The sequence below is a fragment of the Narcine bancroftii genome, chromosome 6 (genome assembly GCF_036971445.1).
Source record: "Narcine bancroftii isolate sNarBan1 chromosome 6, sNarBan1.hap1, whole genome shotgun sequence".
NCBI lineage: Eukaryota > Metazoa > Chordata > Chondrichthyes > Torpediniformes > Narcinidae > Narcine > Narcine bancroftii.
Window position 1 is genome coordinate 181491756 of NC_091474.1, and position 25270 is coordinate 181517025.

Here is a 25270-nt window from a genome sequence, read left to right on the forward strand (position 1 = left end):
CATCAGTTGGCCTCATCAGCAACAACCATGAGTTGGACGACAGAGAAGGGGTGTAAATCTGGTGAAATGATGCAAGAGTAACAATCTGAGTCTCCGGAGGACTGGGAGCAATCACCCTCCACTGCTTAACAACATTTCAATAGTAAAGAGAGGAGAGCACCAAGTTCCTTGGAGTTCACTTAACTAGGGTCCTATCGTGAACACTCAACATCTCCTCAATTGACAGAAAGGCGCCACAGTAAATGCACTTCCTGAGAAGACTGAAGTTGGCAAGGCCACCGGCCATCATTATGTCAACCTTTGAAAGGAGTTCTATCAAGAGCATCCTGGACAGCTGCATCACAGTGTGGTATAGTTTCTGCAGAGAAATGGATCAGAGATCAAGCCACAGGATGATAAGAGTGGCAGAGAGGATAACCGGAGTCCTCCTCTTCCCCCATCTATGTGATCTACCAGGATCGTTGTCTTAAGATGGCACGTAAAATCATTGAGGATCCCTTCCATCCTGCACACAGCATCTTTCAGCTGCTCCTGTTGGGGAAGAGATACAGGAGGATCAGAGCCAGAATCACATGGCTGAAGAATAGCCTCTTCTCACAGGCAGCAAGAAGCTGAACAATCAAAAAGACTGCTCATCCTTAACCCTTGAGACTCTCATATTCATCAATCTACATTTATTTATTTATATGGTTTAAATGTTTTTCCTGTATATATATTGTTTGTCCGTATGTGTGTTATATCTGGCTCCATGACTGAATGTTTTTTCACCGAGGATCAGAAAACGCTGTTTTGTTGGGTTGTACTTGTGGAATCAGATGACAATAAACTCGACCTTGTTATGGGAATGTGCATGTCCTCGTGATGTTCAGTTAGACGCCATCTCGAACAGAATAAAGAGTGATTACAGTTCCTATCATGTGACACTATTCTTTAGGATAAATTGGTTAAGAGGATAAAAATAAAAAATTATACACTCCAGACGATGGAATCTACAGGATATTGAGTAAAGAGGACGTTGGAGGTGAGAATTTCTGTGGCAAAAGCAACAACCAGGATGAAAGCATGTGTTCGTCAGCAGTGAAAAAAATTTGCAACTTAAGACAATAAAACAGTGAGAATATACAGTACTTGGATAGTGGATTTACTTTGGTTCTGAATATTAAATAGTGGAAATGGCAGAAGGATATTTTGGGGAAAATGGAGAGACTGAAGACTGGTATGATTATGTTGATAGGTTTGATAATGTACTGCACTGCCCATGACATGAAAGATACTGAGACTTGCAATAAAAAAAAAACCAGGCATTGTTTTTGAGTGAGGTGGGGAGCAGAACATAAGATCTGATCAAGACTTTAGTGGCACCAGTAAAACCACATACCAAGTCTTATGAAGAGTATGTGACCTTGTCGGAGAACATCTGTCCCCAAAATGATACCAGAAAGATACAAATTCTATATCAGAAGCAACAGGCTGGCAAAACCATGAGCCAATATTTGGCTGAGTTGCGTAAGTTGTCGGAGATGAAGTTTTGGAAATTGTTTGGACGAGGACTTGACATATATGTTGGTAATCGGCTTGGCAGACCACCATGTCCAACAGCGACTGCTGATCACAAAACATTTGGACATTATGTCCATCAATGAGATAGCATTGAGTTTTAAAATGGCCGATCATCACATTGATGTTATACATGGTGAGCACGCAGTGAAGGAAATGGACTGACGAGAATGTTTCCGCTTTGGGAGAAATAATCATAACCTTGAAAACTGTTATTACAAAAAAGGCTGTGTTATTTATGTGACACATCAACTCAAATTGTCCAAGACAGAAAGAAGAGAGAAATAGGGTCACAGGAGGAAGAAAAACCAGAAATGTAAGTATAAGAAATAATCTTCTAAAGTTAAAAACATTGAAATGATGGAAGTTCTTGCAGTGAGCCAGAGTAGGATGGGGCATTAGCATTAATGTACACCCGTAGTGTATTTGATCGTAGGTCAGAAATTCTTGTTTGTATTAAAGTTATCAATGAACTTGTCCAGATGGAACTTGACACAGGGATGGCTGTGTCATTAATGCCGAAAGATCTAAAAGACAAACTACTACCCAAACTTAAAATGAAACAATCTGACATAGTGTTAAAGATGGATACAGAAGATAAATTTAAAGTGGTAGGGAAATGTGAAGTGGACATTGAGTATAAGGGACAGACAAAGAAAGGACTACTTCTCTACATAGTAGATACAAAAGGACCCGCCTTGTTTGGAAGGGATTAGTTGGCGGACATCCAACTTGATTGGAAGGCAATTGGTGTGTGAAGAATGTACAAACTGTTGATGATTTTAAAAAAAATCAAAGCTGAAGCAGGTGCTTCAGAAGTAGCAGAAAGCATTTAGGAAGAACCTGGGAAAAATTCAGGGAGTCCAGGTCAAATTGCATTTAAAACTGGAAGCCAAACCTAAGTTCTTTAAGCCAAGGTAGTTACCTTTTGCTATTAAAAAAAAACGAATTGAGATTGAACTCAACAGATTAGAAAGAGAAGAAATAATAGAGAAACTTCAGTACAGTGACTGGGCAGCTCCTATTGTACCAGTCAGAAAACTCACTGCTGAAATTTGAATTTGTAATGACTATAAGGTCACAATTAACCAAGCCCCGTAAGTCCTCAGATATCCAATCCCAAAAGCAGAGGAATTATTTTAAGCACTGAATGGTGGAAAAAAGTTCATGAAACTAGACTTATCACAAGCCTATCAAATTTGACCATGAATCTAGAAAGTATTTTGCAATTAACACTCACCTGGGGTTGTTCACTTATACAAGGATGTTGCATAGAATATCATCAGGCCTCACCAAAGTTTCAAGCTGTTGTGGTCAAATAATTGTAAGGACTGAATGTTGGATGTTACCTAGATGACTTCATAATTATGGGTCGTCTTGACACAGAACATCCAACAAACTTGGAAATGTTTGGCCTGGCTAGAACAAGGTAAGTGTGTATTTATGGTACCCTCAGTAACATATTTGGGATTTACAATTGATCATGAAGGAATCAGGAGAAATGCAACTGGCTGTTTGCAGTGCAGCCTACCTATTGAATTGAGCTGAGTTGCAATTGTTCTTAGGTTTGGTTAACCATTATTGAAAGCACATCCCTAAGATGTCAACACTGTAACCCACTCAACCAATTGTTGAGAAAAGATCCGAAATGATGCTGGAATGCAGAAACCAACAAAGCCTTCAATCACGAAGAAACTGTTGACTTCAAGGGAAAATGTTCTCGTTCACTATGACCCAGACAAGGAAGTTACCATTGCTGTTGATGCTTCCCCTGTTGGTTTAGGGTGCAGTATTGTCACAAGTCACAGAAAAGGGAGAACGATCAGTTGCATATGTTCCACTCTTTGACTGTATGTGAATGAAACTATGCTTAATTGGAGAAGGAAACACTGGCCATAATCTTTGGTCTGAAGTGATTTCACCAATACCTACAATGGTAGGAAGTTCACCTTAGTGACAGACAATAAACCACTGAGCATGATCTTAGGCCCCAAGAAAGGGATTCCTGTGCTTGCGTTTGCAAGAATTCAATGATGGAGCTTGCAGTGTACAATTATGATCTAAAGCATGGTCCTGCAGACAAGAACGGTCATGCTGATGCATTATCGCGCTTACCTCTGCCTGCAACAGATCAGACAGAAGGGAACATCAATTGGGCTATGGAAGCCACAGCTATCAACCAGGAACAACTTCACCACTTGCCCATTACAGCTAAAGCTATCACAAAGAGGTAAGAAGAGGCTACTATCAAACATTTTGTACTTCACCATGAATGGGTGGCCCAAGACAGAAAGAAAAGATAGAAGGAGGGTCACAGGAGGAAGAAAACATAGAAATTTAAGTATAAAAAAAACAATCTTCTAAAATTAAAAACATGGAAATGATGGAAGTTCAAGCAGTGAGCCACAGTACAAAAATGATTCTGAGAATGGGTGGCCTGAGGGTGACAGAATTACCTCAGACTTGGAAACTTTTTATACTTGGTGAAATGAAATCACGATCGAAGAGGGTTGCCTGTTGTGGGGGACAAGACGATTATCCTCAAGAAATGGCAAGAGGCCATTCTAAAAGAGCTTCACACCATCTAGGAATGGTCTAAATGAAGGCTCTGGCACGCATGGTGGCCAATGAATGCCATAGATAATAAACATATGGTCCGGAGATGCAACGTCTGCCAAGAAATGAAATCAAAAGCACCACAAACAAAAGCTAATCCATGGAAATGGCCATCACCCAATTCATATTGATTTTGCTCTCCATTTATGAGGGAAAACTTTCTGATTATTGTCAATGCACAGTCCAAATGGTGAATGTGGTCAACAACAACAGAAAAGACCATTGAGAGACTGGTTTCAGACAATTTGTATCAGACACTTTCAAGCTGTTCCAACAATATGCGACACATATTATCGGCACCCTACCATCCGATTACGAATGGGGAAGTGAAGCACTTCATTTAAATGGGAGATGAAAGCAAAGAGTTCATTAAAAACATCATGGAATCATCAAATAGCAGAATTTCTGTTATCATACAGATCAATATCGCACTCCACTACAAAACACACTCCGGCAGAACTGATGTTTGAATGCAACTTGAGAACCTGACTTTCTGCGATGCACCCAAACAACAGGCTTCATATTCAGCAGCCAACATCCCGGAGTAAGCCAACAAGATCTCTGGAAATAGGAGAAAAAGAATTGGTATGAAATTACAAGGAGCAGCCCATTTCAATGCCAATTTCGGACAATCCTCGATGTTCCTGCTTTAACACAAGCTGACTCTGCTGCCCCATGGACAGCCCCGTTACCGGTTACTGAGACACTATCATTGGTGGTTACACAGGGGTAAGATCCCAGCCAAGCACCGGACACACAGCCAGTAGTATCAGCCAGCTATGAGAGGCTATATCTGTTCCAGAAAAGTCAGAAGTTCCTATTCTTGTTCTGTGTTCTTCATCCAGAAGATCCAAGAGAAAAACATCCTCCAGCACATCTCAGACTATGTGCTGTGACTTAAAAACTTTGTGTGTTTTCTAAGTTTAATGCATTTTCAAATTAGATTGTTTAGTACTTTTAGTTATAATGGTGCTCAAGTTTCACTGCAGTGTCCACAAATATTCAAATACTTAATTAAACTGTATAGTTATTTACAAGAAAGCAGCAATTTATTTTTGTGGTGAAAGAGCGTTAAGGGAACGCGCATGTCTGTGTGATGTCATATACATTCGATATGCGTGTTCAGCTAGACATCATCTTGAACAGAATAAAGATTGATCACAGTTCCTATCATGTGAGACTATCCTTTTGGGTTAATACATGACAGACTTGACTTGATATACCACAGATATATACAGTTTACTATCAGTCTGAGAGATCTTCCTTTTTCCACATAGGTTCATTCTGCCCGTGTTGCATCCCAGACACAATAATCTCTATTGCCCATTTCCATATAACCATAACCATTTACGGAGCAGAAACAGGCCATGTCGGCCTTTCAAGTCCGCACCGGTTCACTAGAACAACTCCACGAGCTCAAACCTCCCGCTCACCACCACGTGATGTTCAGGTTGAAATTTTTTGATGCATTGATAAACATATCCAGATCTCGGTTTTGCTGTAATAGACAATTGCAAAACTATTCATATTTCTACAGTTGACTATAAAGGCACCCTCCTACCCTCTCTCTCATCCCCAAACTCCTCCATCATCCCTCCCTCATCCCCAATCCCTCATCTCTCCACCCCTCCCTCATCCCCAATCCCTCATTTCCCCACCCCTCCCTCATCCCCAATCCCTCATCTCCCCACCCCTCCCTCATCCCCAATCCCTCATCTCCCCACCCCTCCCTCATCTCCCCACCCCTCCCTCATCCCCAATCCCTCATCTCCCCACCCCTACCTCATCTCCCCACCCCTCAAGCACTGGTCCCATATTAAATGCTGGCCCAAATCCCATTTTGCCAGGAGCTCAGTCTTCACTAACTCCCCATCATTCCATACGTGCCCAGGTCTCTCTATGTCTCTAATCTGCTTTATTTCATTTAAACTGCTGTTAGACATAGCATGACTAGATGTATCAATGATATCCACTGACAATTTAACACAGGATTTAATTATACTGCAAAGAATTTGAATTTCAATTGCAAGTTTATTTGTAATTTGATGACCGTATATATTTAGGACCAATACTCATTCCAGGAAACTTTTACTCAAATGTACCTTGCTAATGACTAATTCTCTGGGTCCTGTTGATAGCTTAAACCAGTACAAATTTCAATTAATTCGTGCCAATATTGATATCATTCCTGCAGGATTCATGACAGACCCATTGATTTCAAATGTGTGGAAATCTCTTAGGCCAAATGTTCTGAGAAGCTTGATGAATATCTATCCACTTCAAGCTCTATATACTCATTCCAAATGTAATTTGTATACCCACACAAGTACCGTAACTGACCTTGTCTGAATGCTAAATAGAACAACAATGTTGTTCTATTGTTTGATCTATGATCAACATCATGGACAAAACAATACACCAAATTGTTACCCTCCTATGATTACAAACATTTAGTTCCTTCTATACCAGCACTGTTGTCTCAAAAGGTACCATAAACAAAATGCACCACAGCAATTTGGCAGGTCTTCTTTATCAGAATCTCCTGACTAGTGCATGATAATGAATTTAGTGTGATTTACATTGCAGAATGTACATATGCACCCATAATTCTTTCTTATTGCAGCCAAACAGGTACTTCACAAAAATGAACTACAATAAGATACATTAAATTACTGTATGGAAAGTGATAATAAATAAAAAAGATAATAAATATTCAGATAACATAGTGCAAGAAAAAAAAGGGAGTAAATGAGTTCAGACAAGCCTTTTGTGGTGCTGGAGTAGTTTATGATTAGCAAAGTAAGGGGAGGTTCAAGAGCTTGATAGCCATTGGAAAAAACAGATGATCTTCCACCTAAAGGTATTTGTCTTCAAGCTTCTGTACCTTCTTCCTTCCTGAAGGTTTCAGCAACAAGGGCTTGTGACCAGAGTAATCAGGTCCTTAATGATATTGGTCATCTTCTCTGTCTTCAATGGATGGAAAATCAGAATCTGTGATGCATCTGCTCATGCTTGCTTCCAGCTGCAACCTTTTGCATTCCTTGTCATTCAGGTTACTAAACCAGGTTGTGATGCAACCAGTCATGAGAACTCTACCATGTACAATTTCCCTGCCAAGTCAAAATTTATTCTGTCTTGAGAGTACATGATCTTTCCTTCATCCTTCTTGGGATAGCAACAGATAATGGTAATGGCTCACTGCCATCATTTTATGGGAAAGGAGGATGGAAACAATATGACCAGGAACACCCACATCCTTTACAAAAACTGTTTAAAGGATATGGAAATAATATTTATTAAGGCATTACTCCACAGAAACTGCCAGAGGGTTGGTTGCCTTTTCCAAATTTAAAAAGAAACTGCTTCAATATATTAATTTACTGACATGACTAAATCACAGATTTTTGAATGTACAGATATTTTTCCAAGAGTCAAGAGCACTTTAACTGACCTAACACTTAAACCCATCAACCATGAAGCTTTAGACAGAATTTTTGAAATCTACATTTTAAATCAAACCTCAAACTAAATCCACCATTTACTATCTACAAAAGGAATTCCGAACATTTTTACTTCAAATACTTTTTAACAAATCTGTATTTCAATAAAATTATATTAGCACAACAAAGCAATTAAATTCCATTCTATTCTTGTCAATCAAGATACAAGTCAATTTCAAGTTGTATTGTATTTGATCTGATAACTCACCCTTGTATGGTCTGAAAAAGCATTCAGATGAATTGTTAGAGAGATACTCAACAACATTCTCCAGCAACTCAACAAGAGCTAAATTTTGAAGAAAGGCACATTATTAATGAACAACAAAATAAACAAAAAAAAAGAAGAAAATCACAGGTGTTAGGTCTGAAACAACAATATAAAAATAACCAGAAGGCCAGGCAGCATCTGTTGAAAGAAAAGCAGTTAATGATTCAGGTCAAAACAATTGGAGAGAGTGGTAATTCAAACTGTTATTTTACTTAAAATGAAAAGATTTGTTTTAAACTTGAGGTGATTTGAAGGATTTAGAATAAGTCAGATCTTATCTTCAACCCATTTCAAAGGAAAAGATGATGTTTATTAGAAGCAGTAATGGAGGTTTTTGTAAAGGGCACAGTACACTTATTAGCAGTTATATGTGAAATATAGAACTATACTTTATACTATCTTATTGTCAAAAATAGCAGTTTTAGAATTTAGTCAAATTTCCCATTTACCATTTGTCTAGAAATATTCCAATAAAAGCAGAGATCCCCTTATAAGTTGCAATATGAAAATAAAAAACACGTCTCTGGTTATGTATCAATTTTACAGCATGTGAAGCAGTTTATCAATAAAATATATCCGACTCCCATAAAGTTCAAAATAAACAGTAGCAAGATTGTTCGTATTTGCCAGAGAAGAAGGCCCAAAATCTGCTAGCTTACCTTTTGTATTGCAATTAGTTGCTCAAGCACAAAAATTTGCATTGAGAAGTCTCCTTCAGATGAAACTAGTGTAGCTTATAATATTCACCTGTGCACATTGATGCCTCCCTAACTTATTCCCAAATCAACAGAGACAATTATCATTGGATGATATTTCTATGAAAAATCTCATTGAAGAGATGTTCCTGTGAGTGGCAGAAGGTAAGTATTCAGCAAATCACTTGACCACAAATTTTAAAATATTCCCTAGCATTAATCTGACAGGATGTCAAATGAAAAATCTTTCTGGTTTAATTTCATATTGAATTGTCAAAAAAAAAAAAGATTTTAGGCTAGCCCCTGCATTAAAGCACTGATTTTTTTGTTTTAAAGATGACCAGTGCTAATGCATCCACAACTGATTTTAGTCAACACTGAGAAGTTGTAATCAGAATTAAAATAATTGGAATTGCAACAAGTTGATAAGGTAGATACCTTACAATAATGCTAAATTATTGAAATGTAGAGATAACTTCATGCAGACAGAACACAGATTGTTGATTCACACGACTCAGTGAACAAGTTAAGACCCTCTACAATAGTCTATAACAGTGGTTCTCAGCCTTTTTCTTTCCACTCACATACCACTTTAAGCAATCCCTAGGCCATAAGTGCTCTGTGATTAGTAAGGGATTGCTTAAGATGCTATATGAATGGGAAAGGAAGGTTGAGAATCACTGCTCTAGATCCAATTGTTATTGAAATATTTTGCTTGTGAAAAATTGTCATTGGCCCATTTCCTTTGGAGTTAGGAAATCATGCTCATAATGAGTCAATTAGGTATGATTAAAACAGTGGTTTTCAAACTTTTTCAAACTATGCTGCCGGTCTTCCCCCCACCCTTGCTCACCCAACTCACACTGCCGTCTCTCTCCCCACTTGCTGGATTTTAGATGTCCGGATAAAGGATTGTACTACAGCTCGCCTCCTCTCTTCACGTGTTGATCACAAGCTAGACTCTTTGCCAGAAACCTGACTGCTGTGATTTGTCTCTGGTAGGTTGTTGCTCTGTACCAGGTTAAACCAATGGATTTCCAGCAGAAAACGCTGGGAAATCTGCAGATGTTTGCACTCGTTAGATTTCAAGAGGAATGAAGAGGTGCGCCACAATCAGGTGAATAGAAGATCAGGATCTCTGGGATCACATGGGATCCTGAACTTGCACCCAGTTCAAGTGGGTACTAAAGTAAGCAGTTACAAGGAAGAACTTTAACATTTAAAGCATACCTATGCAGTTGTTGTAAAAAAAATGTTTAAAGTTTCCATTAAAAATAGAAATACTTGCTTTCTATTTTGTGCTTGTATTTTACTTGTCCAAAAATACATTGATATATATAGTACTTCAAAACTTACTGTTTCCTTCGATGACTTCAGGTTTGGTTGTTATAGTTTTACGAAACTGCTTTTTACACCACTCTATCCAGCCCGTCTGCTTCTCTGAACTTTTTATGAATTTGAAAAATTCATTATCTAAAATAATAAGAAGATTGGTTATAATTTATATTGCATGATATTGGTATTTTAGTAAGAAAATCAAGATATTCAAGCAAAGAAAATCAAAATATTCAGTAAAATGCTGGATTATGTTTAAAAAAAACCATGCATTTATATGGTGCCTCATAGAATCTTGGAAATAGCCTGTATGGGCATCTGTCAAAAGCTTCAGGTTAAGGCAGATGAGGAAATCAAAAAGTTGCTTGGCAGTAATGTACCAATCTCCCTAATATTTAACCAAAAATAGGATCTTGCTGAACTGGATTACAATGAGATAGAAATTGAAAGACAAAAATCTTTGCCTTTGTTTTTCTTTCTTATTCTGTCTTCCTTGATTAAATTTTTTCTATCCAAATTGATTCTGATTTAACTTCTTCTGATTTATATTTGTTTTGCTGTCCTTGTACTCATTACTTCATAATCATATGACAACTTTGTTAGTGAACTCAGCTCCAAGATAATTGGTTTCCTTTGCTGAGTTTTTGAAAATCCATTTACAGTTGGAGATTATATAGTCAAAAATGATTTTAAACTATGGAAGATTCTATTTAATCAACTGCTGAAAGAAATTATTGCCAAAAGAGGGTCAAGGTGAAATGCAGGAATCATCAACTGGAGCAGTAAAATTCTGCAGACAATTTAACAGTGATTTTAAAAACAAATTCTTTTTATATTTGTAAGCATATGAGAAAGCACGCAACACAAAGCAAGAAAAAGATGCAATTAAAAAAAGCACAATTAGAATTATGAAGAGGAATATATACGGTCTTGGGAGGACAGGCAAATAAAATGCAAAATGGACAAAATGGTCCTCTTCATAATCTTTTATCGACTGTGTTACTGGTGTATTTACAGTTAACATTTCCCCTTCATTTATTTTAGCAACATTAAATGGATAACACCTATGGTGTTAAAACAGGGAGGAATTTAAAAATTCCAGCTAAATGTATTATTTATAATACCATGGCTTTAAGTGAAAAATCAAACAATCTTAGGCTTCCTTTATCATGGCATTAAATACATAAAATGTTTGGCCATTCTTCCAATAATCTCCTTCACCAAGGACAAATTTCTACCTCAATTCTGATCTTTAAAATATGATTCAACTCACAGTTCTAAAAATTAAGACTACCTTAAACTAACAAAATGTGTGCATACAAAGACTTACTACCTGACAAATATCACCATATTTCTGTGTTCTGAACATTGCACTAAAAGAGACACCAAAGCTTTCTATGATACATTTATTTATTTAAAAATACATTCATAGAATATAGAATTTGCTGGTAATGGTGGGGTGGGGGAAATTAAGAGACAACCATACTGATGGGTCTGGTATCACATAGCAGGTAAGAATGGCAGATGCCTTTCTATCAATGATATTAGCAGGTTTTTATAACAATCTTGTGCTTTTGTGATAGTGTTACTATGATCAGCTTTAATTTCCTTTTAAACTCAATATTTACTTAATTGGTCAAATTTAAATTCTCCTCCTGCCTTGGTGATATTTGAATTTGAGCTTTTGTATCAATGGTCTAGAACACTAACTACTAGTGGGAAATAAAAATAGATACTGCTGGAAATACTCAGGAGATCAGCCCTCATTTGTGGGAAGATAAATAGAATTAATATTACAGGTTGAAGACTCTTTATCAGAACTGGGAAGAAGACAAGAGAAGCTTATTAAGCTGTAGGGAAAATGAAGGAGGGAAAGATCTCTGATAAGATAAAACCAAGGTGACCATGGGGATAAGCTATAAACAAGGTGAGCTCAATGAGTAAATGAAAGCACCTGGATTATAATAAAATAGACAAAATAACACTGGAAAACAAATTGTGCAAGTTGTGAAATATAGAGCTGGAAGAAATGTCCAGCAGGTCAGGCCTCCACTACCAAAGGAAAAGAGAGAAAAAAAAAATCAAAAAAATTGATCAAGTAAGTCTCACAAACTATCACACCAATGATATGGTCAAGTCAAGCATCAATATTCAGTTTCTAATCTAAAAAATAACTGATCACATTCAATTTTTATTTTTGTGTTCCCTTGATACAAAGGGAATGAAAAGGGCAGCAGAAATACAGAAACATTGACACTTGCAATTTAAACATCAACCAAACATTAAAAAAAAGTACACTGAAACCTCGTTAGAACGGGATTCGTTAATCCATGGAATCGCTTATAGCGTGGGTGTCTGTGGACCCCAAAAGCCACTTTCAGGTGGAATCACCTGGAGAATGCGGCTCCGGAACCAGCTGAGGGTGTCTGTAAGGGATGTTCATGTGGCAGCGCTGAAGGCGATGTTCTCCCAACTGAAAGGTCCGCAGCAGGGAGAGGTGCCAAGGAGCAAACACTGGCTCCTGAGTCGGGGCAGGGGCAGCTGCCTGACAATCACTCTCCCTGCTGCTGACAGCCCCCCTCCCTGCTGCTGACAGCCGCCCTCCCTGCTGTCTGACAGACCCCGGCGCGGGATGTCAGGGCTGGGGCAGCTGGCGCAGGACTTTGGCCCCATGACGTCCTGTGCCTGCCACTCCAGCCCTATAGTCCCGCCCTGGCCGCTTCAGCCCCGTGGTCCCGCGCCAGCCACTCCAGCCTCGTGGTCCCATGCCAGCCACTCCAGCCTCGTGGTCCTGCACCAGCCACTCCAGCCCTGTGGTCCCACGCCAGCAACTCCAGCCTCGTGGTCCCGCGCCGGGGGGCTGTCAGGCAGTGGGTGGGGAGAGTGGCTGTTGGCAGCGGGGCTTAACATTCGGGTATTCTGGCCACCTGAAAGCAGCTAAACTTTGTTTATTTCTGTAAAATAAGTTGATTAAAATTCAGAATACCAATATTAAAAGAATGAGCTTGCTTTCTTTCATTGAAATTGTTAATTATAGATAGCGGACCCTTCAAAAACTGGTAATATTTTGGTTTGATTATCCGTGGGGACTCTGATATATGCATCTGTTCCACGACTCGATTGTAACGCGGAATGAAATCTTGGACCCTAACTACTGTGTTCTAACGAGGTTTTACTGTATTGTATAGAAAATATAATAAATAACAAAAAGCAAACTATTTCAAATGGATTTTGAAGAACAGAAAATAACACAATGGCAAAATTTTTAATTAGTGTGCTGTAAATATATAACGTGAATACTCACATGTTTGAAACACTAATTTTTATGGGGGTAGTGCTTTCAGCAAATAATCATTAAGTATTTGGGTAGATATATATGTTACAACTCAGATCAACCAGGTTCTTACTATCTGTGGTGATGTACACAGGTTTTCTCCTTCAATAACATGAAATATTCATGTCATTTGTATAAAGAACAAATGCCACATTCAATCTTCAAGTGTCACAATCTATTTTATGACAATAAAATTTTGACTCAATTAATTTTTTTTTTACCTTGTTTCGGAGCAACATCTTTTGGTGGTTCATGAAGGTAGCATTTTGGTAGAGGGAAAGAGGAAAATAGTGGCCAAGGATATGGGTCATTTCCCTGGAGGAAAAAGTACAAAATAATATTGGAACAAAAAACAGATTTAAAGCAATATTTTTCCATCATGCTTTTATTGATAATGAGAGGATCTTAGATGGCTATTATTTTCAGCATTCATTGCTTTCTCATTGAAAAAATATTGTAAACTGAAGTCACCAAATGGAAAAAAAACAATGCAATGATAGACATCTCCGTTCTATCGCCACACTGAAAAACTAACAATCCATGTAAGCCCCATTCTTGTACTGTACTAATGTCTATGCATGAGATGCTGAAGTCCTAAGGGAAAAATATTTTCACTAGGATTACTAATATTTTTCCATGACAGCAATTTCCTCATCCTTTGTCTAAAATTGACAGCTAATAGAAGCATATAAGATTACAAAAAAATGCTGTAGCAGGTACTACACCATGTGCATACTGATGAGGATCATCAAAAGGTTACATTTGGTCACAGAGACAAGCCAGAAAAATAAAAAAACTACTGTTTATACATTATAAAACAATAAACTTAGATGGCTAAAATTGTTTTAAATGCTGCAAAATGATCTAACCTTATTACTAAATCAAATGTTTGCAAATTGTCATAACTGATGATGAATTATTTCAAAATTACTGCAGAATTTCTGGAATAAGAGCGAACCATATACTTGATACCAATTCTTATTTTTGTTTTCAAGTTTTCTGTCTCAAGTTAAATTTAGAGTAAAATTAATTGGTCATAAAACTTCTAATTCTCTAGACTGTGGATAATAAGAAAAAATGTACCCGAGAAATATTTTATCCAACACAGTTGTTTTAAAAAAATCAATAAGATAATGCATTTCAACGACAGCATCTATTCAAACATTGTCGTTTTCAATTTTAAACATTCTGAATATCTCCCTCTGGCATTCTTATGGATTCCAAGTCAAATGAACATGGACAGTTTGAATCAGATTTCCACTGAATACAATTTTGTTGTTAATAATCTTCTCAATGTAGTGTTTGGAAGTATTAAATCAACAATAGTGTTTGATAAAGCCAAATGTTAAGAAATTCCTGTCGTAAATGTGTGCCACTAATTCATGAGTAATGAAGTTATGCAAGGGCTATGTCAGCCGCCACCATCTGAATTTCCTTTTATGTTATGTTATATTCTACTCTGGACAATAAAATTACACCAATTAAATACACTGGGTAATAAAGATTTTGCTACCTGAACACTTTTGGGTGTATTTAATAGATTTGGGCTGGTGATCATGAAAATCACCTTAAAATTTTCCTATCAAGTTCTAATTTATTTAGATATAACATTTTTAAAATTTCCTGTCATATTTTAAGTCTACCAGTATATTGCCCACAAAGCAAGCTGATTTGGAAGGAATTTAAAGATAATGAGAATTTGCTTGACAAATGCAGGGCACCAAAGCACATCCAGCCGATTGGCAACATCCTTCAAGCATACAAAACCATGAAGTACATCATGCCATTGAAAATTAATTTTCTGCATTCGCATTTGGATTTCTTCCCTGTTGATGATCTTGGTGCAGTCAGTGACAAACGTGGTGAAATGTTTCACCAGGACGTTGCGTCCAATGGAATCAGGGCAATAAGAATGTATCAATGCTGGACACTGACACAAGAGGCATCGGATGCTGAATACAAACGGAAGTCAGCAGCAAAATATTTTTTGGTCAGTTGAACTAATGCAATGTGTCTGCATCATGAAGCAATTCAAATAAAAGATGTTAAATTCAATAAAAATTAATTAATGTCTCTCCAACTCCTTATGTGATACAGTAGATCTGAAATTATCTTTATGATAGACAACTTCAAGCTAATATGATCACCGATTTTTTTTTCAGGAAGTCAACCTTTTGAAAAAAGTTGTTCAGTGATATCAGTAGTTAAAAGCAGCATCTATGGAAAGCAAAAGGGTGCTGACATTTTGCACCTGAGCCCTTCTTCAAGAATGTTAAAAATCAGGTCGACACCTGAATAAGATGGTGGGGTTGGGAAGGAGGAGAGGCATAAGCTAGCAACTGTTCAGTTAAAAAAAATGGGAGTGAAAGGAGCTGGGAGGTGATAGGGTGAGAGGGCAAAGAAAAGAGATTTTACTTCTAGTGACTTGATTAGCATAGCAGTTATTAACATTACTATTATAGCTCCAACAGCCTGTAATAGTATCAAACATTGTCTGGAAGGAGTTTGTAAATTCTCCTCATGGGTTTCCTCTGGTTGGTAGGTTAATTGGTTGCATGAGTGTATTTAGGTGGCATGCACTTATGGGCCTGAAGGGCCTGTTATCAGGCTGTATGAAAATTTAATTAAAAATTTTTAACAATGGGATTTAAACAAGATTTTTTGAGAAGCTTTCTGCATATATTGCTGAGAATTTCCATCATTTAAATTTTTATCTGTTTTTCTTTGGGACACCCAGATCATGACCCCCAAATGATCCTAATGGTGTAAGATCAGTTGAATTTAAACCAGTCAAAGTTTGCAGGTGAGAAGTGATACATTTTAAAAAATTTTTAGATTTACTGTCAGAGTACATACATCTGACATCACATAAAACCAAGATTATTTTCACTGCGGTCGAGACAGAATTACCACATTGGTACTGCCAAAAAAAAACTGCACAATGTACATGCTAACAAATAAAGAAACATAAACAAACTGATTGTACAATAAAGAGATGGAAAAAAATCAATGAAGCACAAAATTAAGAGTTCTTAAATGAGTCCCTGATTGAGTTTGTTGTTGAGGAGTCTGATGTTGGAAGGTTAGGAGCTGTTCCCAAACCTGGTGTAGCAGTTTTGTGTCATCTATACTTCTTTCCTGATGGTAGCAGCGAGAACAGAGGGTGTGCTGGGGTGGGGGAGTGGGGAGGGTGCGGATCCTTGATGATTGTTTCTGTTTTCTGACGGCGGTATTCCCTGTATGTTCTTGATGGTGGGGAGGGTTTTGCCTGTGATGTCCTGGGATGTGTCCACTACCTTTTAGAGAGCTTCATGTTCAAGGGAATTGATGACCCCCAAACCCCATGATGCGGTTGGTCAGCACACTTTCCTCCATGCAACTACAGAAATTTGCCAGGATTTCCAATGTCATACTAAACCCCTAAACTCCTGAGGCTGACTCATCGTCTCTTTTTCTACAACCCATTACTGTGGTATCATTACCAAATTTGTATATGGTGTTGTTGTACCGAGCCTCATAGTCATAGGTGCATAGTGAGTAGAGCAGTTCCTGTCCCTATGAATCCTCTCCAATAGTTTTCCAACCACAGGTTTAATACTCACTGGCTTATAACTCAGTATTTTTGCTATTACCTTTCTTAAACAAGAGAGGATGTTTGTCATCTCCAGTACCTCACCACGGAAATACTCCAGCAATATCTTCCCTCATCTCTTATCATAACCTGGGGGATATCATACAGCACTTCCTCTTTTTCAAAAATGACATGCCAGTCCATATTAGGGAATTTAAAGTCTCGCATGACAACAACTCTGTTATTCTGGTATCTTTCCAAAATATGCCTATTTATCTGTTCCCAGTGGCTGTTTTGGAAGTGATGCGAGAAGAGTGAGTGGCTGGTGTGGGGGGTATGGTACAGTCTACCTGGTCTATGGAATACTCCCAATAACTCTCTTCCTGTTTCTGACTTCCACTAACACCATCTCAGTAGACAATCTCCTTGCAATGTTCTCTCTTTGTGATATTATTCCTGATTACCAATGCTGCTCCCCAACCCCAACCTCTTTTACCTCTCTCCCTATTCTTTTTGAAACATCTAAACCCCAGAACATACATGAGCAAATCCTGTCCTTGCATCAGCCAAATCTCTGTAATGGCCAGAACAATGTACTGATCCATGCTCTTCATTCATCACCCTTTTAATATTTTGCCTATTAAAATATACACATTTCATCCTATCCCATTGACTGCATTTATACTCCATCCTGTCCTTCCTAGATATTTTCATATTTATAATATGTCAAATTTATTTACGCTTCTACTCTTTCAAATGACAGACAGCATTTCACGGAATCTGAAGATTCCTGAGCAAATGAAATAAGATTCAAAAAAAGAGGAAGAGAAAAGGATAGTGAGCATTTATCACTCGAAAATACAAGAAAATATTATAAGGGAAGTAGTATTTGGATATTTTAACTCACATTACATATCAAGGAAGATAAGGTGAAACTAGGGTAATCATTTTTTAAAAAGTAGAGGAAATGATTTCAACATACTGTAATGCAATTTTAAAAATTAAAATGTAATTTAAAAAATCACAATTCAATTAAGCAAGGTCATTATGGTACCAGGTATCAGAACTGGGATGCAAGAGGGTGCTGAGGGAGCTGAAGGGTTCCTGATCGTGTCGGAGGCTTGGATCTGGAGCTCGGGTTGCTGATGTTTTAGACTAGACTCTATGTGGCTGCAGGAACTGTGGGAGCGCTAGAGGAAAATCCATGGACGTACAGTGTCTCTGAGGGAATTCTCTTTTGCTTCTCTTTATGGTCTTTTCTTATGTCGGGAAAATCGTGGAAAAAATTAATGTAATTAGTGCCATATAACCATTTACGGAGCGGCTATTGGCCTTTCGAGTCCCCACCGGTTCACTTCCTTTTTTCTTTCTTCTTCTTTGGCCATGTGGTCACATTGTGAATTATATTGGAATTTTATCTGGCTACTTCCTGGCATTCATGTCAAATGATTTTTTTTCCATTTTTTCAAACTTTCCTGTTTGGAGAGTTGTGGAAACCAGTCCATTGTAGAAGTAAGTGGTCTGCCTGAAACAGCAAATTAATGTGTTCTTATTTCTTAAATATTCTCTATGATTTGAAATTTGTCACATTTGTTAGACAGTTAGTAATTAACGTAATTAGTGCCATGTGGTCACATTGGAGCCTTTTTAGACTGTAAGTACCTGAGTGCAACAGTCTTGGTGGTTAAACGTGCAGTAGAGTGGATAAACATCCCGTATGATTTACCCTGCAGGCTTCCTCCAAAAAGTTGTAGGGGTCCTGTAGGATAAATTGTGGTGCAGGAATTGACTAAAAATCTCTGACTAAGAGGGGCTTCAGGCAATTTCTGCCCATGGTGAATCTGTCTGACAAAAACAAATTTTGTGTAATACTGCACTATCTTTATTACATAACAATAAATTGAATTTTGCATATTAAATAGTTACTAAGTTTTCAGTGCTTCCTCCAGGTTTAGTCTCCTTAGTTAAGGGGAAATATAACTGGCTGATAGGTAGTTCAGAGAAAGTCTCCAAGGGAAATTCCTGAAATTTGATCTTATCAAGGAAATTAAGGAATTGACTTGCTGAACTTTAGAAAACTGAGATACAGAAGTGAACACTATAATAGAGTTCGACTACTTGGGATGGAGAAAGGGAAGAATTTCTTCTCTCAGAGGCTGGTGAATATTTGGAATTCTCTACTTTAGACAGTAATTGGGATTTAATTATTGATGTATTCAAAGCTCATATTGCTTTTTTGACTGTTGGGTTATAGAAACAGAGGAAAATGAAGGTATGGCCAATGAAATATCAACTATAATCCTATTAAATAGCTTGCTGGTTCAAGAGGTAATACAGTCTATTCTAGATGCACAAGATCAATATTAATTTGGAATTAAAGGGTGCATGTTGGTTTTCTGACAGAACTCAGATCAAGGGATCCCTCGGGCCTAAAACATTATTCAATATCTTCTTTCTTTTCTTTGGCTTGGCTTCGCGGACGAAGATTTATGGAGGGGTATGTCCACGTCTGCTGCAGGCTCGTTGGTGACTGACAAGTCAGATGTGGGACAGGCAGGCACGGTTGCAGCGGTTGCAAGGGAAAATTGGTTGGTTGGGGTTGGGTGTTGGGTTTTTCCTCCTTTGTCTTTTGTCAGTAAGGTGGGCTCTGCGGTCTTCTTCAAAGGAGGTTGCTGCCTGCCGAACTGTGAGGCGCCAAGATGCACTGTTGGAGGCAATATCAGCCCATTGGCGGTGGTCGATGTGGCAGGCACCAAGAGATTTCTTTAAGCAATACTTGTACCTCTTCTTTGGTGCACCTCTGTTTCGGTGGCCAGTGGAGAGCTCGCCATAGAACACGATCTTGGGAAGGCGATGGTCCTCCATTCTGGAGACGTGACCCACCCAGCGCAGTTGGGTCTTCAGCAGCATGGATTCGATGCTTGCGGACTCTGCCAGCTCGAGTACTTTGATGTTGGTGATGAAGTCATTCCAATGAATGTTGAGGATGGAGCAGAGACAGCGCTGATGGAAGCGTTCTAGGAGCCGTAGGTGATGCCGGTAGAGGACCCATGATTCAGAGCCGAACAGGAGCATGGGTATGACAACGGCTGTGTACACGCTGATCTTTGTATGTTTCTTCAGGTGGTTGTTTTTCCAGACTCTTTTGTGTAGTCTTCCAAAGGCACTATTTCCTTGGCGAGTCTGTTGTCTATCACTTTGTCGATCCTTGCATCAGATGAAATGGTGCAGCCGAGGTAGGTAAACCAGTTGACCGTTTTGAGTTCTGTGTGCCCGATGAAGATGTGGGGGGGCTGGTAGTCATGGTGGGGAGCTGGCTGATGGAGATCCTCAGTTTTCTTCAGGCTGACTTCCAGGCCAAACATTTTGGCAGTTTCCGCAAAACAGGACGTCATGCGCTGGAGAGCTGGCTCTGAATGGGCAACTAAAGCGGCATCGTCTGCAAAGAGTAGTTCACGGACAACTTGCTCTTGTGTCTTGGTGTGAGCTTGCAGGCATCTCAGATTGAAGAGACTGTCATCCGTGAGGTACCGGATGTAAGCACCGTCTTCATTGTTGAGGTCTTTCATGGCTTGTTTCAGCATCATGCTGAAGAAGATAGTAAAGAGGGTTGGCGCGAGGACGCAGGCTTGCTTCACGCCGTTGTCAATGGAGAAGGGTTCGGAGAGCTCATTGCTGTATCTGACCCGACCTTGTTGGTTTTCATGCAGTTGGATAACCATGTTGAGGAACTTGGGGGGGCATCCGAGGCACTCTAGTATTTGCCAGAACCCTTTCCTGCTCACGGTGTCAAAGGCTTTGGTGAGGTCAACAAAGGTGATGTAGAGTCCTTTGTTTTGTTCTCTGCACTTTTCTTGGAGGTGTCTGAGGGCAAAGACCATGTCAGTAGTTCCTCTGTTTGCGCAAAAGCCACACTGTGATTCTGGGAGGACATTTTCGGCGACACTAGGTATTAATCTATTAAGGAGAATCCTAGTGAAGATTTTGCCTGCAATGGAGAGCAGCGTGATTCCCATGTAGGTTGAGCAGTCTGATTTCTCGCCTTTGTTTTTGTACAGGGTGATGATGATGGCATCACGAAGGTCCTGAGGCAGCTTTCCTTGGTCCCAGCAGAGCATGAAAAACTCATGCAGTTTGGTATGCAGAGCTTTGCTGCCAGCCTTCCACACCTCTGGGGGGATTCCATCCATACCTGCTGCTTTGCCACTTTTCAGTTCCATTTATATTCAGTTATATTCATTATAAACCATTGCTAACTGACTAACAAATGTGACAAATTTCAAATCATAGAGAATATTTAAGAAATAAGAACACATTAATTTGCTGTTTCAGGCAAGGCCACTTACTTCTACAATGGACTGGTTTCCACAACTGTCCAAACAGGGCATGCCTCATGAAAAAAAAATAATTTGACATGCATGCCAGGAAGTGACCAGATAAAATTCCAATATAATTCACAACAACCATCATTCACTCCAGGAAAGGCTCATTTTCAATTGAACAGTCCTAAGATAAACATAAACAGCATATAAATATTGTAAAATATTCCAAGCTTTGGAAATAATGTGAAAAATCACTCTGTTCAGGGTAATTGAGGATGGGCAATAAACATAAGACTACAAGAATATAAGCAGGAGTAGGCCACCAGCCCAGTGAGCTTGCTTCACCATTCAATAACATCATGTCTGATCTGGCTGTGAACTCAGCTCCAATTATCTACTTGTTCCCAATAAACCTTAATTCCCTTTCCCCATTATGATAAAGGTAAGTAAACACAATCCTTGCTAGTTATTCATCCCAAAGAATGAATAAAAGAACAATTATCAAATTATATATTTCATTATTTCATTCCCATCAGCAATGACAATTTTTTTTGTGGATAACATTATGAGAATGTAGGTACATCACATATACTATTCGTATTAAAGTGTGAGGTGGGTTGATTGATTTTAAAATGTTCACAATTATTTGCAGTATGTTGCCTTCATATGGTTATTCACAATGTATGAAATGGTACAAACAGGAAAAAAATACTTCTGTGCACTGAAAATTTTGGTCAGTCTTTCAGCAGTTTTAAATTCTGATTATTAAATTCCTGAGATGGCTATTGTGTGAGCCATGATGGTAAAAGAAAGTAAAGAAATCTAGGAAGAACTTTCACATGCAAATTTAAATTTATTTTAAATCTTCTGCTTTCTTTGAATTCTTATTATCCTGACCATCTTATTGCCTGGCCTAGCATCTCGGATTTAGTGTCCCTGCTCCCACCACAAATTATTATCGGTCAAGTTGCGAGTCCATTTAGTCCTGGAGGCTCAAAAGAGTAATAGCTGTTGGATAAAATCTGTTCTTGAACCTGGAGGTGCTATTCTTTAGGATCCTGTCTCTTCTGCCTGAAGGGAGCAGCAAGAAGAAACCATAACCCTAGTGATGGGGGCTTGTTTATGAAATTGGTAGGCCTATCAAGGCAATGCCTCAATGTAGGTATAAAGGGATGGGTCAGAATGCTTGCAAATGATATGAAGGTTGGAGGTTTTGTGGATAATGTTGAAGGTTGTCATATGTTACAACATGATATAGACAGGATGCAGATTTGGACACAAAGTGGCAGATGGAGTTCAATCCAGATAGTGTGAGGTGATGCATTTTGGAAGGTCAAACGTGAAGGTAGAGTAATGGTTAATGGTAGGATACTTAACACTGTGGAAGAAAAATGGACTTAGGATCCAAATCCAGGGTGCCATGCAGGTTGATAGGATAGTTACGAAGGCCTATGGTATGCTGGGCTTCATTATTCAGGGGGCTGAGTTGAGGAGTTGTGAGGTAATATTGTAGTCTATAAATCTTGTTGAGACCACACTTGGAATATTGTGTTAAGTTCTGGTCACCTCATTACAAGAAGATATGGAGAGGATGCACAGATTTACCAAGATGTTACATGGATTGGAAAATATGTCTAATGAGGCAAGGTTAGCAAAGCTAGGGCTTTACTCTTTGGAGTAAGAAGGATGAGACATGAACTATTTCAGGTCAACAGGATTATGAGAGGCATAGATAAGTTAGATGGGGCAGGAGTAGCAAATACCAGTGGCCATCTGTACAAAGTGCACGGATAAAGGTTTAAGGTCGACATCATTGGTAACTTTATTTAAAAACATAGAGACTTATAGATGCCAGGAATGCATTGCCAGGGGTGGTGGTGGAGGCTGGAACAATAGAGGCATTTAAGAGACTCTTTGACAAGCACATAGATGAAAGAAAAAATAGAGGGTTATGAAGTAGGGAGGGTTTAGTTTTTTTTAAGGTAGATGTATATCAGTTGTCATAACATCATAGGCCAAAGGGCCTGTACTGTGCTGTAATGTTCTATATTGTCGATGCTTCTAATGGACAGGAGATCAATGGCTGTGCTGAATGGCTGGGTTTGCCATTTTCGGAGGTCTTCAAAACCTTCAATTCACACTCCACAGATGAAAATGTTGAAACCTATCCTAATGGAATTTTGAAAAAAAACAGTTCAGAAGATGAAAGCAACATTTTAAAATAACAAGACTAAAGGTAGAATGTAAACTGTGCGAATCAGTATGGCCGAGAATTCACTGGGCAGGACGAAGGGTCTGCATTTCACCATAAGATACTCTAATTTTGCTAACCATTAGAATTTATAAAGGTCTGTCTTTTAGTCAAAATAATGGAGAAACAATATATTCTGTGCTTTCCAGAGACATTCATATCCAATGACCAATTTAAAAAATATAGCAATTAAATGGTTATGCTGAGGCACAGTAAATGTAATGGTTAGCATACCGCCATTACAGCAGTTTGAATCCTGCACTGTATTTAAGTAGTGTCTGCATAGATTTCCTCCAAAATGTACATAGGTTGTGGGGGGGGGGGGATGTTGTAGGTAGGTTAATCGGAGTGTTTAGAGGGCATTGGCTCTTGGGCTGGAAGGGCCTGTTACCATAGGTCTAAATTTTAAAAAACTATGCGTTTAAAAAGTTACAACACAAGATAAATCATGGTGTTGAGGGTGAAATCCAAGTGCAAATAAAGGCTTGGTTAACAGAAAGGTAGCAACAGGGTTGGTTATGCAGGCCATTTGCAACTTAGCAGGCAGTAACCAGTGAAATTATTCTGGATTCTGTGTTTTGGAAGGTCAGTTATTTACAGTGACTTAAAAAAGGATCGACTTTAACATATCTGATTTTCATAATTAAAAAATACACAGGAAACTCAATTCTGAGGACAGAAAATAGCTACAATGATCAATGAAAGATTGAATGAATGGCAAAAAAGATGACAGTTGAAATACAATGACATGAATTGTGAGATTATTCAACTAGATAAGCTGAATACATTTTGTAAATAATTTGAGATAATTAAATATTGGCATGGAGGTATAAAAAATAAAATCAGCATGGAAGCATCATGAATTTTGTTGGAAGGGGGAGATGCTTGAGGGAGGCCTGGGGAAATTTCTTAAAAATGGACAATCACAGCAGAGTTTTGGGATGGGTGGGTGGCACTGATAATGGAGAGGTTTCTTTTACAATGTGAGTGATTGATTTGAGGGAGGACAACAATGAACATCTTGGAGAAGCTTCAGAGTATCAGGGAACATGGAAGAGACATTTAAAAGGCAAGCTGAGAAATAGCATTAATAACAAATGAAAGTCATTCAACTAATCACTGACGATAAGATAGTATGAAAAACAGAAATCCATTATTCCATTTGAAATAAAAATGAAGCAACATGATATGTAAGAGAAATGAATAATTTTCCAACCTTTTGCAAAACTCTTGGAGGCAAAAAACGCTCTGAAGCTCCCCCAACAAGATTCAAACGGAGAAGTATATGATTTCTTTCCACAGAAAGACCATCAATAATGAAGACCCTTAATACATAACAATATTTAGTTCAGAAAAAAAAGTATTAAAATCCAAAACATGAAAACTGAGAGTAATATTACCATTTCCTTACCTGGGATTTTCCAAGTCTTCCCTCATGTTTTCCTTTTGTGCATTCAAGAGAATTTCTGAAACACTGTATTGGAATTCTAAAAGTAAAAGAACATCCAGGTTGCAGCACAAAATACTCAGCAGCCTACAGAAAGAACAGAAGAATCTTTATCAACAGGAAAAAAAATGTTCTTGATTCCTATAAATGAAACATTGACTGTGTAAACATTGAAAGATGAAAGAAAATCAGGTGATTGGATAATGATGAATAAACACAAAAGCTGCAAATGCTTGAACCTTGAGCAGATATAGAACTGCTGAAGAAACTCAGCCATGGGTAGAAATAATCAGATAAAGTTTTGGGTCCGAATTCTTTATCAACATTTGATAAAGGTTTCAGGCCCCAAACAGTGACTGGCCATTTCTACTCAT

At 38.4% G+C, this 25270-nt stretch overlaps 1 protein-coding gene across 5 annotated transcripts in view; it reads right to left on the reverse strand.

The window, feature by feature from the left end:
• tbc1d32 (TBC1 domain family, member 32) overlaps positions 1 to 25270 on the reverse strand; it is a 235636-nt gene that overhangs the window by 53337 nt on the left and 157029 nt on the right. For 4 of the 5 annotated variants that reach the window (XM_069886883.1, XM_069886881.1, XM_069886878.1 and 1 more), the window contains 5 exons: positions 24861 to 24983; positions 24666 to 24774; positions 13527 to 13620; positions 9993 to 10109; positions 7882 to 7959 (listed from right to left, as the gene is read on the reverse strand). In XM_069886883.1, the coding sequence (XP_069742984.1) occupies positions 7882 to 7959; positions 9993 to 10109; positions 13527 to 13620; positions 24666 to 24774; positions 24861 to 24983 (521 nt within the window). The remainder of the gene's footprint in view (positions 1 to 7881; positions 7960 to 9992; positions 10110 to 13526; positions 13621 to 24665; positions 24775 to 24860; positions 24984 to 25270) is intronic. The other variant, XM_069886880.1, reaches the window with a different exon arrangement.